Source organism: Rhinatrema bivittatum, chromosome 3, assembly GCF_901001135.1.
Source record: "Rhinatrema bivittatum chromosome 3, aRhiBiv1.1, whole genome shotgun sequence".
In the NCBI taxonomy this organism is placed as follows: domain Eukaryota; kingdom Metazoa; phylum Chordata; class Amphibia; order Gymnophiona; family Rhinatrematidae; genus Rhinatrema; species Rhinatrema bivittatum.
The window spans coordinates 430,515,921-430,530,125 of record NC_042617.1 but is presented as its reverse complement, the minus strand read 5'-3'; the positions used below and the strand labels follow the sequence as shown (position 1 = coordinate 430,530,125).

Here is a 14,205-nt window from a genome sequence, read left to right as displayed (position 1 = left end):
GTATCTCGTCCTAACAACCCTCGTCCCTCGACGTTCCTCACCCTGTATTGTGTGGTCTCATCTATGTAAAAAAAACCCTTATCTCCCCCACCGGAGGCCACAGGCTTGTATCGTGCATCCCCTGACCCCCCTTCTCTTCCTGCTCTTACATAATCTCCTGATCCGGGACCTCTGTCTAGTCTGCACTCCTCCAAACCCTCTGCCCCTCCCCGCACGCCTGTGACTGCACTCCTACCAAACCCTATAGGGGTGAACCCTGCCCGGATTCCTCTCTGTCTCACTACAGTGTCTTTCATATGATCATATAAGTGACCACACTCACCACATGTCTGCAAATTCTGCCTGTTGCACCCTTCTCCGGCTTTCTATCCGTGCAGCTGTGTCCTCTGCAACCCTCCTCTGCTGCCTTGGAATGTTTGCCTGCCTGCCTGCCAGGACTGGCTTTCAGCGTGTCTGTCTGATCTGTGCCTCTTCTCACACTGGCCGAGGTTCCTCTGTGATTCAAACTCCCTTTCCCTGTTGTGTCCCCACGCTTCCTGGCTGCAGCTGCCCTGGCAACGTTCTCTCCGCCCTTTGTCTTTGTTACGTGTGCCTCCTGCCCCTCCCCCTCTGCAGCTAAGGGAGCTGCTCCCCCTGTGTCAGTCAAAAGCGCTGCTTGCTCTGCTGGGTAAATGCTGGGGGATGGGCTGTAATTGAATTCCTGAAGCTCAGCGTTGCTGAAACCAGCTCCGGAGGAGGCAAGCAGGGGGGAGGGGGGTTTCCAGGGCACGATCGCATGGTCCCTGCCCACTCTCGTTCGCTACAGGGTTTTCCCCTGATGCCGGAGCCTCAGTGCCGCTTTCCCCTGAACTGGCGTCCTTCCGAGGTGAGGGGCGCGGCTTGCCTGGGGTCGGGTTACAGGCCCTGTGTGCTTGATCGGGAGGGGCTGGAAGTGCTCGCTCCCTTGCGGCCTTTTTTGGGCATGTTACCAGCCGCACTTATCTTAACTGCGATAAGGGAACTCACTCGCCTTTTAATCGAAGGAACCGTCTGGCTGCCTATCCGGTTGGTGCTGAATTTGTTATTATTATTATTTTTTAAACTGCTCGCAGCGAGGACCAGGAAACCCACTGCTCCTCGCTGCTAACCGGGAAATGGCGCGAAACGCCCTCTGCTGGCTAGCTTTGAACGCCGTGAGCTGTCGTGTCCGATGCTCATTGGCCAGCTTACCCCACTCTGAAGCCTGCTCCCCTCCCCCTAACTATGCTCGCTGCTCTAGCAGATTCCACCCATGTTATAATTGCAGCACCAGACCTGCTGGTGCTGCTGCTCGATATTCCTGAATTTTCTGGAAGGAAACTTATTCTGCAAACAAATCCTGTAGCAAAAACACTGGAGGATTTTTGCATAACTCATTGCTTGAACATTCTTTTCCGGGGAAATTTCTCCATTTCACAAGTTGCAGAAAATTAAAGCCTTGGCTAAAAAAATGCAAACAAGCTGACGTTTGAAGACTTTTCCAGTGCTTTTTTTGCCGTTCTTAAATCTGACCCTCAAATGCGTATCGATTTACTTTTCTAGATAAGTGTAGGCAAATTTTGGAAAAGTCATGAGTGTGAGGCTTTGTAGGTAAAAGTCCTGCTTTTGAAAGGAAGCGATAAAGAGGAATGTTAAATAATAACTGAATCTAATAAAAACAGCAAATCTGTGAAAAACAGGACAAAAAACTATAGTTCTTATTCAATAATAGAAACAGAACGGGAAAACGTTTACTGATACAATAACCCTTTTTTTGATTATCATAAGAATTTGAAAAATCGCCATTACTTTTCGTTGATAGCGGAAACTTCCCTTTGAAATATTCTACCTCTGGCATGTATGTCTTCAAGCAATGCCTATACTTCCACCATTTCCTCTTTCATACTTCCCGCTTCGCATCTCATACAGCTCTTAGCACAACAAAGAGCCATCGCTGAGCCACGGGTTGCGACGTCATAGCACCCCCTCCCACCGAGCTCTCGTGCAGCTCAGCCCGCCTTCCCTACCTAAACTATATAACCGGAGACTTCATCACAATGACCAACCATAGCGCCTACCGGAATAATCTACGTGTATAGGGATATTCCCCTCCGCACCAGCCGCCCTCCTGTCAGCCACTAGCAAACCTCGTTCTAGCTCTCTGTTTTATGGTTTTCAGTGAACAGCTCTTATTGGTTGAATAAACTTCCTGGCGTGGAGGTGAGGTCTGAAGCCGAAGAGAGCATTGGAACGCTGCGGTGGGTGGATTGTTTCGCCGGGAAAAATGGCGGAGCTGGGGATTCGAGATCTCCTTGTTCGAATGGTGAGTAATGGGTTCCTTTTGTAGTATGTTTAAAATGCCAGCTTTGTGCTCCGAGACAACTTCAGCTGGATTTTTTCTCTGCCTTTTGGGCTATCAAGTATAATGTCGCCGGGGAGGGGGGGTGCGGGGTTCAGAAACAATCAAGCTGCAACGCCGGCGTTACTACAAAAGGAAAGGAAGATTTTCTGGGCAGTTTTGAAAAATGGAGGGTGTAGAGATCTGGACATCAGAAAGTGGAGGATACATAACACAAGTGGCCTTGTGATGGGTCCAGCAGCTCCTAGAGAGTTCTGAAACAGTCTGCTTAGAATCAGCCACAATGGCCTTATTTCCTAAAGTGTAGACAGATGGACTCGGGACCAGTGGGTTATACTCCCCTGCCAGCAGATGGAGATGGAGCAAGCTGACCTGACCTCACACCTGCAGCGCCCCCCCCCCCCCGTCTCCAGCATATGGTGGAAATCATCTCCCTTTGGGGATTGCTTCAGGTTTTTTGAAAGGAGAAAATTGAAATTTGAATTAAGGAAAAGAAAGCCCCACTCTCCTGCGGTGCTATCAATAGGTCCCTCCCCCAGTTGAGAATTCCTGAAGTGATTTCCGTGGTCCATCAGAGGTGTGCCTTGGTCTGGTAGCTGGGTCTCCTGGCGTGGACTTTGCTGCTAGTTCAGCTGAAAGGCAGCGGGTGCAGGACGCCGAGAGCAGCGGTGACGGCAGATGCCTTCTCCCCCCACAGCCGAAGACTGTCTCTGTGCTCAACCGGTAAACACTGAGCTCAGGTAAGATTTAAAAAAAGAAGCAAAAGTTTACTTTGTGAAACAGAGATAAGTAGAGGGGTTTTAGGACTTCCTTCGGTCTCAGTATTCGGCGTGCCATCCCGGCGTGCCATCCCGACGTTCATTCCCTGTTGGGGTTGGGGAATAGGGCAGCCTGGCGGGTTGAGCAGCCCCGGTGGGCTAGGCCCCGCAGTTAGGCTTTTGGATTGCACGCCATGCAGTAGGCTGCAGCGGCATTTTCGCACACTCCTGTGCGGGTTTTGCTGCTCTCTACAGGCCATCAGTTTGCGCAGTGCGTGCTCCATTTTGGGTGTGCCCGTTGCACACACAAGTTTTGAACTGATTTAAACGCTTTTGCTTGGCGCACAAGTTGTCCCTGTGCCTTGCCGTGCTTACTTCTACAGCACTTAATTTTTAGGCGCATACATTTTTGAGTGCAAGCCGTTCAGATGCATGTTTACTGCCTCAATGGCTCTGGTAAACAAGAAGCCTAAGCACCTTTCTCTTTGTGTTGATGTCATATTAGGGCTTCTCAGCCTGACCTGTCTTCTAACTTGTCAGTGCTATTACGATGCTCAGGGCGAGTTGCCTTCCTCGGATTTTGCTACCACCTGACTCCTCCCATTCTGATGATGGGATGGCTTTGGCTGGAGGGTCGCCAGACCTTGGTTCTCCTTTGACTGGCTCCTCAGCAGGAGAGGGCATTTCTGTGGGCCCCGCTCCAGCTCCTTCCCGGCTTGGTCTGGATCATGCTGCTTTCACTTGGGTAACATTTTTTAAGGCTCACAATCTTTTCATCAGGTGCAGTCCTCAGCTTCACCCAATCCTGTCAGTTCAGACCCTCAGCTGGTGGCTCTTCCCTCTTCCACTCCTATACTAAAGCGCCGGAGTTCGCCTCTTCTCCCCCCGACAGGAACCCAGAGGGCACTGATGATGAGGTAGATTCTGTTCCCTGTACGTACCAGGATCAGTCCAGACTGCTGGGTTATGCCTCCCTTCCAGCAGATGGAGTCAGAGAGAAAACTGAAAAGCACCACCCACATAACCCGGGGTGCCACCTGCGATCCCTCAGTATTTTCTCTGACTCCAGCAGATTGAGAGGCATACCCTGCGGTCCTGATCTCAGTTTTCCTTGGGGCTTTGCCCCACCAGGTTTGACCACCTTAAAAAAAAAAAAAAAAAGTAAAGGAAGAGACTTTTGTATATTAGCTATAATACAGCTTCAGAGCCTTTGACTGGATCATTAAAAAAAAAAAAAAAAGAGTTCAAAAGCAAGTTTGGTTTTTATGACTTTTTCTATTGTCTAATTTGCTGAAGCAGCCAGCATAGGCAGGCACGGCAGGGCATAGTCCTGTTTCTATTCCCGGAGTGTGTTTAGGTCTAGCCCAGTGAGAAGAGGGGGAGGATTTACCGGTGGGCCGGTCACTCTCCCCCTCCCTCAGAGACGTTCCATCCCTCTGCTTTGATATTGATAATACTGAGGGATCGCAGGTGGCACCTCGGGTTATATGGGTGGTGCTTTTCAGTTTTATCTCTGACTCCATCTGCTGGAAGGGAGGCATAACCCAGCAGTCTGGACTGATCCTTGGTACTACAGGAATGAAAATTAACAGGTAAGAACTAATTTTCCTATTCCTGAACATATCCAAATCAGTTCAGACAACTGGGTTTTGCATCCCTACCAGCAAATGGAGTCAGAGAAGCAAAATTTTGAAACACTGCTACATAAGAGTGCCACCTGCAGCCTCTTCAGTATTTCTCTGACTCCAGCAGATGGTAGAGGTGCAACCCTGCAGTCAGAGAAAAAAAATTAAGAGAAGGCTAGTAGATTTCCGAAGAAGCTCCCTGAGATGTTAGGCTCCTTGGTGGACCATTCTTCAGGTCGAGCCGGGCATCTGGGTGGTTGCTCGCCCACATTCTGCCAGTGATCTTGATAGCCAGGGGACTGGCTCCCTTAAGACTGCCGAAGCCCCTGTCTGCCAGGCCCTGGATCCAGGAAAGCATCCCTGCTTGGTTTTGGTTGTTTTAGCCGGAAGGTAAAGTTTTAGAAAAAAAAAAGGGGGGCAAACAGCTTGAGAGCTGGGGGATGAATGGCACGGCCTGCAGCGGTGCAGGAGCCTTTAAGCAACGGGACCTGCTGGCTGGTGCATACAGTGGGATGCATTGAGGCAGGTAGGATTCACACCAGGGGTCCTGGGAAGGAGTTGCGCTGGTGGTCGGCTTTGAGACATTCGGTGCGGCGGCTTTGACGCGGCCACATTTAGTTTCCCATGCACCACCGGGCCGCGATCAGGTCTCCCTGCGGTGGTGGCCAACATTTTTCCAGTGCGTTGGTCAGCATGGAGGGTGTGAGAGGCTCAGCTCGAGTGAGCACTTAAGGCCAGCCGATTGGGAGACCACATAGCATTAGGCGGTACGGGTGCACGTGCGATGGTGCCAAAACCACGCATGGAGGCCTGCCGAGCTTGTGGCCTGTAGGCAACACGCTTAAACTCCCATTCCCTCTGTGCGGGCTGCGCTTTGGGAGAGGAGGGTTCCTCAGTGGGTGTTAAGCATCAAAGTCATCTCCCCCGACCTCCAGGGGTGGCGACAGCTGAGGAATTGGGCAGGTCCTGGGTCGTGGCTGTACCCGCAGAGGACCATGGGCGGGCATCCTCTTCGGTGGGAGAGCCTGCAGACTCTCCCCCCTCCTCTATATCCAGGTGGATCAGGAGAGTCCAGGAAGAGGGGAGGACTCTGAGGACAGTCTAGGACAGGGGCCTGATGGTCTGGATGATTTTTTGCAGGCATTTGTGCTTCTGATGCACAAAGCCTTCCTAGTAAGGAAGGGGACGAAGGATAAGAGATTGCGAGATGGGCCTTTCTCCCCTGCGCTGAAGAGGTCTAGGAGGGTCGCCTGAGGGCCTGGGGATTTGCTGAAGAGCTTGGGCTTGCGTCGTGCGGCACCTGCATTGGACCCCAGTGACAGAGAGGATTTGGATAATTCACAGGATAACCCTATCGCCTGTCAAGGAGTGAATCCAGATGCTGATGGGCGGTGGCACCCGGGATGGATCCCGATGTGGTTAACGACCCCGATAAGGATGATTTCCCGGTTCCAGAGGGAGATGTTTTCAGATTGGTTCATTTATTTAAGAAGGAAGAACTGCGCCCTTTTAGTCCCCAGGTGTTAGAGGAATCGGGGGTTAAGGTGACTCGAGGAATCGGATAATGAGGGCATTGGTCCAGTCCTGGATGGACTACGGGGCCCTCAGAGTGCTTTTCCATTGCCTAAGAAGATCTGGAATTGGTATACTGAGAGTGGGACTTCCCGGAGATGGGCCTTAAGGTGGGCAGAGCTATGGCAAAGCTATACCCCCTAATGGAGGAAACTTTGGAGATCCTTTGGGTGCCAAAGGTGGACGCTGCGGTTTTGGCAATCACTAACAAGATGCCCATTCCAGTGAGGGGTGCAGCCACTTGGAAGGAGGTGTAGGACCGCAAGTTGGAGATTCAATTCAAGCATGTGTTTGAGGTTTCCACGCTAAATCTATGGGCGGTATTGTGTGCCAGCCTGGTGCAGAGGGTTTGCCTGTTTTGGGTGCAGAAGGTCCAAGAGCAGACATCCGTGGGGATAGCCCTTTGCAAGCAGCCTGCTTAGAGGCCAAAGTCGCATATGTAGTGGATTCTCTGTACATTTTGGTTCGGGCGTTGGCCAGGAGTATGGTTTCGGCGGTGACTGCCCACAGGCTTCTATGATTGTACAATTGGTCAGCGGACATGTGGTCTAAGGCTACGCTATGTAACTATGTACGCTTTAGAGGGAAGCTCCTGTTTGGGGAGGATTTGGATAAGTTGATGAAGACTTTGAGAGAATCGAAGGGTAATAAGTTGCCTGAGGATAAGCGGACCAGTATGAAAGCCCTTCCCCCTCCCCTCAGTCGAGGTTTAGGGATTCGCGGAAGTTTTGCTCAGGCAGAACCACTTTCAACACTTCTTAGAAGCCAGCCGGCGGTCCCCAACTGTCCTTTCATGGAAGCCACAGAGGTTCCAGAGATGGTGCTGGTCAAGAGGCCAGTGGTGGAAAGTCAACACAATGAAGCCAGGGCCTCCACTCCTGCATAGAAGTCAGAGGGGGGCAGATTGTCCAGCCTTTACAAGGAGTAGGCCAACATTATTTTGGACCTTAGGGTACTGGAGGTCATAAGAGATGGCTACGCTTTTGAGTTCTAGTGCCCGGTCAGGGAGGCCTTTCTCAAATCTCTCGTGGTTTCTCGAAGCAAGTGGGAGGTTGTGTGGGGGACGCTGCAAAGGCTACTGGATTTGCAAGCCATAATGCCTGTGCCGCGGGAGGACCATGGGGCAAGGCAGGCGCTCCATTTAGTTTGTGATTCCCAAGAGGGAGTGTACCTTTCGTCCCATTCTTGACCTGCAGAAAGTGATCAGGGCCCTTCGGATGCTGCGTTTTTGTATGGAGACACTGCACACGGTGGTAGCGGCAGTCTGTAAAGGAGAGTTCCTGGTGTCCTTGGTCTTGACAGAGGCGTATTTTCATATCTCGATTCGGCTGGGCGATCAGAAGTTTCTTCGCTTCATGGTGCTGGGTCAGTATTTTCAGTTTCGGGCTTTTTGGGCCTGGCAATGGTGCGACAAACCTTTACCATAGTGGTGGTAGTGGCTGCGGCTCTATGCAAGGAGAGAGTTCTGGTTCATCCATACCTGGACGATTGGCTCATTCGAGCAAAGTCTGAGGAGTGTGAGAGGTCTCTTCAGCGAGAGATGAACACCTTGCACGGCTACTTCAACTTGCGTTACCAATGGCTTGGGCTTACTTGCAAATTCTTGGGTCATTGGCATCCATGTTAGATTTGGTTCCATGGGCATTTGCGCACATGAGACCTCTTTGGTATGCACTGTTGTCCAGGTGGGATCCATTGTCAGAAAAGTATCATCTGCCATTGCCCCTGCTGCAAGAATCCGGGTCCAGTCTCTCTTGGTGGCTGTTGGCGCAATCTGAGGAAAGGAATGGACCTGGAACCCCTGTATTGGGTGGTGGTCACCACAGATGCAGTTCTCAGGGGTTTGGGGGGTGGTGTGCTTGGATCGGACAGTGCAAGTTCTGTGGTTGCCAAGAGAGAAAGTCTGGTCCATTAGTCACCTTGAGACAAGGGCGGTTCATCTGGCCCTGCATGTTTTTCTTCTCCTTGTCAGGGGGCAGATGGTTTGCGTGTTTTTGGACAATGTGACCGGTGGCGTACATCAACTGTCAAGGCGGTATCTCTGAAGTCTCTGAAGTTTGTTCATGTGGGCAGAGCGCCATCTAAGGGTGTAGCAGCCTTGCATGTCACGGGGGCGGAAAACGCACAGGGAGATTTTCTGAGCAGGTAGCAGCTGGACCCGTGGTAGCGGGAGCTGTTCCAGGCTTGGAACCGCATTTGTGCCAAGTGGGGGTGTTCCCCAGCTGGATCTCATGGCGACGTGGGTCAACCCACAGACAGAGAGGTTTTTCAGTCTCAGAAGAGAGGTTGGTTTGATGGTCTGGATGCTCTAGTGTGCCCTTGGCCGACGGGGATCCTGCTGAATGTGTTTCCTCTTTGGCCTCTGGTCGATCAAATTCTGAGGTGAATAGAGGCGCATTCTGGTTCCGTGGTGCTGGTGGCACTCATGTGTGGCCATAGCGTCCATGGTTTGCAGATCTAGTGCATCTGGCGGTGGACGGGCCCCTTCGGCTGGCTCATCTGTCAAAGTTGCTGTGTTGGGGTCCCATATTTTTGGATCAGGAGGATCACTTTTGTCTCACAGCTTGGTTTTTGAGAAGCAAATGCTGCGCCTGAAAGGTTATTCGGATCATCTCCACGTTTCTCCAGGCTCATCGACCTGCCACTTCCTTGGTGTATGTATGGGTCTGGAGGGCGTTTGAGTTTTGGTGCCTTCAGAGACAGGTGGATCCCCTGTTAGTGGAGGTTCCTCTTACCTTGGAAATTTTGCAACAGACTTTACTAAGGGTCTAGCCTATAGTTCCATTCGCATTCAGGTATCTGCATTGAGCGCTCTTCGGGGCAAAGGGCGAAGGAGGTCCTTGGCCTCTCTTCCGAATATGGTTCGTTTAAAAGGGGTCAAGCATTTGCGACCTCCAGTCTGGAAGTTATGCCCAGATGGGAGCCTTAATCTGGTCTTGCGTGTTTTGTGGGGGGGCTTCGTTTTGAGTCTATGCGGAGAGCGATGCTGAAGGACTTGATTCAGAAGACAGTGTTCCTGGTGGCCATCTGTTCAGCCAGACGGGTTTCGGAGTTACAGGCTCTGTCTTGCAGGGATCCCTTTCTGTGGATTTCCATTGATGGGGTTTCCTTGCGGACAGTCCCTTTCTTTTTACTAAGATGGTGTTCTCCTTTTATGTTGATAGTCGGTAGATCTTCGACTTTCCCGGAGTGGTCTAACGATTCCCCAAGGGACAGGGAGCTTCATCTTTTGGATGTGAGGAGTATTCTGTTACACTATCTGGAGATGACAAATAGTTTCCAGCCCTCTGATCACCTTTTTTTGTCCCGTATGGGGGCAGGAAGAAGGGAGAAAGGCCTTTAAGGCTACCATTTTCTGTTGGTTGAAGAGGCTATTTGCACGGCCTATATATTTGCATGAGCTATCAAGTTCCATGGGGCTGAAGGCGCATTCCACAAGATTGCTGGCCACTTCTGGGCAGAATGTCAGTTGCTGTCACCTCAGGAGATTTGTAGGACGGCGGTATGGTCCTTGCTGCATACTTTCACCAGGCATTACTGCTTGGATGTGCAGGCGTGGGAAGAAGTGTCCTTTAGTGAGCATGTTCTGTGTGCAGGTCTTTAGGATTCCCTCCCAGTCTAGGGGGTACTTGGGTACCTCCCACTTGTCTGGACTGATCTGGGTATGTTCAAGAAATGAAAATTGGTTCTTTATGGTAATTTTCGTTCCTGTAATATTACAGGTCAGTCCAGAGACCCATCCTGTCACTGTGTTTTTGTCAACTGGTGGTTCAAGTTGTTTTCTTTTCAGAGCAAGTGGGCAGTTTTTGATCATGGCTTGTGTTTTTCAAATTGAGTGTTTTGGGCTCCAGTTTTTGGGGGTTTCCAACCCTATCAGTTTCCTTGTTCACCCGAGAGAGGGGTTTTGGGGATACATCTTGGCTTGGGTACAGGTCAGTATTGAAGAGGCTGCAGGTGGCACCCTCCGTTAAGTAGCAGTGCCTCACTTTTGTTTCTCTGACTCCATCTGCAGATAGGGATGCAAAACCCACTTGATCTGTGGTATTACAGGAACAAAAATGAACATAAAGAACCACTTTTCTTTTCTTTTCCTTGGAAGATGGGGAAATTTCTCCGGGACTGGAACCATATCGAACCATGTTGTGGTTCTTTCATAGAGATGAACTGCCAGCCCTGATTTCCTAGACTTTGAAACAGCTGGGTGTTCCTGGTATGGATGCCATGTCTGAGCCGAAAAAGAATCCCATAAAGCCTCTTGTTTTTCCCTGTGATGGACGCCATTCAGGAATTGAATGATCTTGAAGGGATGCCCCGGAGCAAGTTTTAAAGGGGGTCGGACATTGGAAGGCCTGTACCCCCTGGATCTGGCTGTGAAAGAGCATATGTGCCATCTATAAGTGGACGAATATTCCCGTGGAGGGAGGAGCATCCCTGAAGGATGTGCTTGATAGGAGGATTGAGGTTATCCTTAAGAAAGCCTTTGAGGCAATGGTGATGACTTTATATATCACTTCCTTTGCACCTTAGTGGTGTGATCTTGTCAGCTTCTCTCTCAGGAGACTGATGATTCTGGAGGGAATTCCAGAGCAGTTATGGAACCCACTGCTGCCTTTTTAGCAGACACAGGCTATGATTTAGTCTGTACCTCGGCCAGAGGAGTGGCTTCGGTGATAATGACCAGGCATCAGCTCTGGTTGCAGAATTGGTCAGCTGATGCATCCTCCAAAGCTAATCTCACAAAGATGCCCTTTAAAGGCTTGCTCTTGTTTGGGAGCAAGTTGGAGAAAGTGGCCAGTAAGTGGGGCGAATCTCCAGTTTCTCAGTTGCCGGAGGATAGGAAGCAATTACAGCGCTCCTTTGGCACGAGAGATTTGTCTCCAGGGTTCCAAGCAGTTTCATACCTACAGAGGGCCTACCTTTCAGAGAACGCTGCCTTTCGGTAGTCCTTTCATTCCAGACAGCCCAAGAGAGGAGCGGGCTCAGGTTGCGAACCTTACTTCGGACCAGTGGGAACTGCAGATTGTACAAAAAGAATATGCACTGGAATTTCGCAGTATTCCTCGGGACATGTTCATGGTATTCCCCTGCCATTCCCTGCAGAAGAAGCAGGCAGTGGAGTTTACGCTTCAAGAGCTCCTCAGGCTGTGGGCTGTGGTTCCGGTGCCCATGTCTCAAGAAAGTATGGGGCAATACTCCATTTATTTTGTTGTGCCAAAGGAGGAGGGTTCCTTTCATCCCATCCTGGATCTCAAAAGGTTCAACCGTCATTTGAAGGTGACTCATTTTCTTATGGAAACCTTATGCTCCATGGTAATGGCAGTGCAGTCGGGGGAATTTCTGACCTTCCTGGATGTGTCTGAGGCCTACCTTCATATTCCCATCCGTTTGGAACACCAACGTTTTCTATGTTCTGCGAGGTTGGGGCGCCATTATCAGTTTTGGGCGCTGCCCTTTGGTCTAGCCACCGCTCCCAGAGCATTTTCCAAGGTTATGGGGCTGTAGCGGCAGCCTTGAGAAGCGACAGGGTCCTGGTGCACCCGTATTTGGATAACTGGCTGATTCGAGCCACATCTCGGGAAAAGAGCTGCCTGGTGACAACACAAGGTGAACTTGTTGCAGGAGCTCGGTTGGGTGGTGAACCTGGCCAAGAGAAGTCTTTAGCCATCTTAGTCACTGGAGTATCTGGGGGTTTGGTTCGACAAGGAGCAGGACAAAGTTTTCCTGCCAGAAGTTTGGATTCAGAAAATGTCTCAGGTGCATCAGTTGGTGAACGCTATACGCCCGACGATGTGGTCCTATCTACAGGTGCTCGGCTTGACGGCGGCAACCCTGGAAGTTGTGCCGAGGGCAAGGGCACATATGCGTCCTCTTCAGCTCTCTCTACTGTCTCACTGGATCCTGCAGTCTCAGGACTACTCTGTTCGCCTCCACTTGGAAATCTGCTCTCGCCTCCAGTGGTGGTTGCAGGGGGCTCATCTGAGAGAGGGAGTTTCCTTGTCCTCCTCGATCTGGTTGGTACTCACGATCGATGCGAGACTCCAGGATTGGGGGGCTCACTGTCATAAGCTGGTGGCCCAAGGGAGTTGGAATGCCGAAGAGTCCCACTGGAACATCAATCGCCTGGATGCCCACACAATCCGGTTGGCATGCTTGCAGTTCAGCCACAGGCTGCAAGGTCAAGCGGTTTGCATGATGTTGGACAAAGTGATAACAGTGGCCTACATCAATCGCCAGGGAGGAACCAAGAGCTGGCAGGTGTTGCTGGAAATAGACCAGCTTATGGAATGGGCTGAAGGACATCTACAAATGATCTCTGCCTCTTACACTGCAGGAAAAGATGACATAAGAGCAGACTTTCTTAGCAGGGAGAATCTGGACTCAGGAGAATGTGTTGTCAGACGAGGCGTTTCAGCTGATTGTGGATCACTAGGGCCTTCTGTTCCTAGATCTGCTGGCGACTTCTCGCAGTGCAAATGTTCCTCAATTTTACAGTCTCAGGAGAGATCAGAGGTTCCTGAGCATAGATGCTCTCGAACAGGTCTGGCCGGAAGACAGAGTGCTTTATGCCTTTCCTCCGTGGCCATTGCTGTGCAGGATGATTCGCAAAATCGAAGGCCACAGGGGCTTGTACTCCTGGTGATGCCAGACTAGCCCAGGCATCCATAGTATGTGGATTTGCTGAGACTTCTGGTTAAGAACCCCACCCCCCCCCCCCCCTTCGTCTTCCAACAAACATGAATCTGTTACAGTACGGTCTGGTTCTTCACGATTCGACTTTGTTCTGTCTTATGGTTTGGCTCTTGAGGGGGCTCTTCTGTTGAAACATGGTTATTCCTCCACGGTGATTGCCATCTTACTCCTCGCTCACAAGAGCTCCACTTCCTTAGCTTATGTGCACGTTTGGAGAGTTTTTGAGACCTGTTGTGAGGAGCATGGTGTTCTTCCTCGTTCAGTTAAGATCGCACTCATTCAGAATTTTTGCAGGATAGGTTGAAAAAAGGATTGGCCCTTAATTCCTTGAAGATGCAGGTTGTGGATTTTGCCTGTTTCAGAGGCCCAGTGAATGGTGCTTCCTTGTCATTTCATCCTTTGTTTTTTGAAGAGAATGAAGCATTTTAGGCCTCCCTTGAGGTTACCAGTTCCCTTGTGGAGTCTTAACTTGGTGCTGGATTTTTTGGCAGACTGTACATTCTGACTGTTGCGTGGCCTTTCCTTGCAGTTGTTAACCTTGAAGACAGTGTTCCTGGTGGCTGTATATTCTGCGTGTCGAATTTCTGAACTGCAGGCCGTGTCTTGCTGGGAGCCGTTCCTTCGGGTGACTCCAGGGGCGTTGCAGCTGTATACTGTTCCATCTTTTTTGCCCAAAGTGCTGTTGGACTTTAATTTTGAATCCGTCCAGCTCCTTGCCTTCCTTGGATAAAGTCAGAGTTGCAGGGGAGTATTGCCTCCTGCGCCCCTTAGATATCAAGAGACTTGTCGTATGGTATCTGGAGGTTTTTGAACCTATCCAGAAGGCGGATCACCTGTTTGTCCTCCATGGCAGAAGTAAGCAGGGCGCTTCAGCTTCACGGTCTACAATAGCTCATTGGATTAAGGAGGTGGTCATGGCCATGTATGTGGATGCTGAGAAGCCGTAGTCTACTCAGATTCAGCTCATTCCACTAGGTTTCAGGCAGTGTTATAGGGGGAGGTTTGATTGTTATCGCCCGTCGATATCTGCTGAGCTGTGATGTCCTTGTTACATGCTTTTTCCAGGTTTTATCATCAGGATGTGCAGACCCAGGAGGATGCAGCCTTTGCACGTGCAGTATTGAATGGACAGCAGGCAGCCTCCCACTCTGTTAGAGAGTAGCTTTGGTTCATCCCCTAGTCCTGAGTGCATCTGTCTACATGC

At 50.6% G+C, this 14,205-nt stretch overlaps 1 protein-coding gene across 4 annotated transcripts in view; it reads left to right on the top strand.

The window, feature by feature from the left end:
- Positions 1 to 600: 600 nt before the first annotated feature.
- TMEM18 (transmembrane protein 18) overlaps positions 601 to 14,205 on the top strand; it is a 40,866-nt gene continuing 27,261 nt past the window's right edge. The window contains exons 1-2 of one of the 4 annotated variants that reach the window (XM_029595786.1): positions 601 to 667; positions 2,177 to 2,320. In XM_029595786.1, the coding sequence (XP_029451646.1) occupies positions 2,282 to 2,320 (39 nt within the window). In that variant the 5' untranslated portion in view covers positions 601 to 667; positions 2,177 to 2,281. Of the gene's footprint in view, positions 866 to 887; positions 1,045 to 2,176; positions 2,321 to 14,205 lie in introns of those variants that run through there. The other 3 variants (XM_029595781.1, XM_029595782.1, XM_029595783.1) reach the window with 3 other exon arrangements.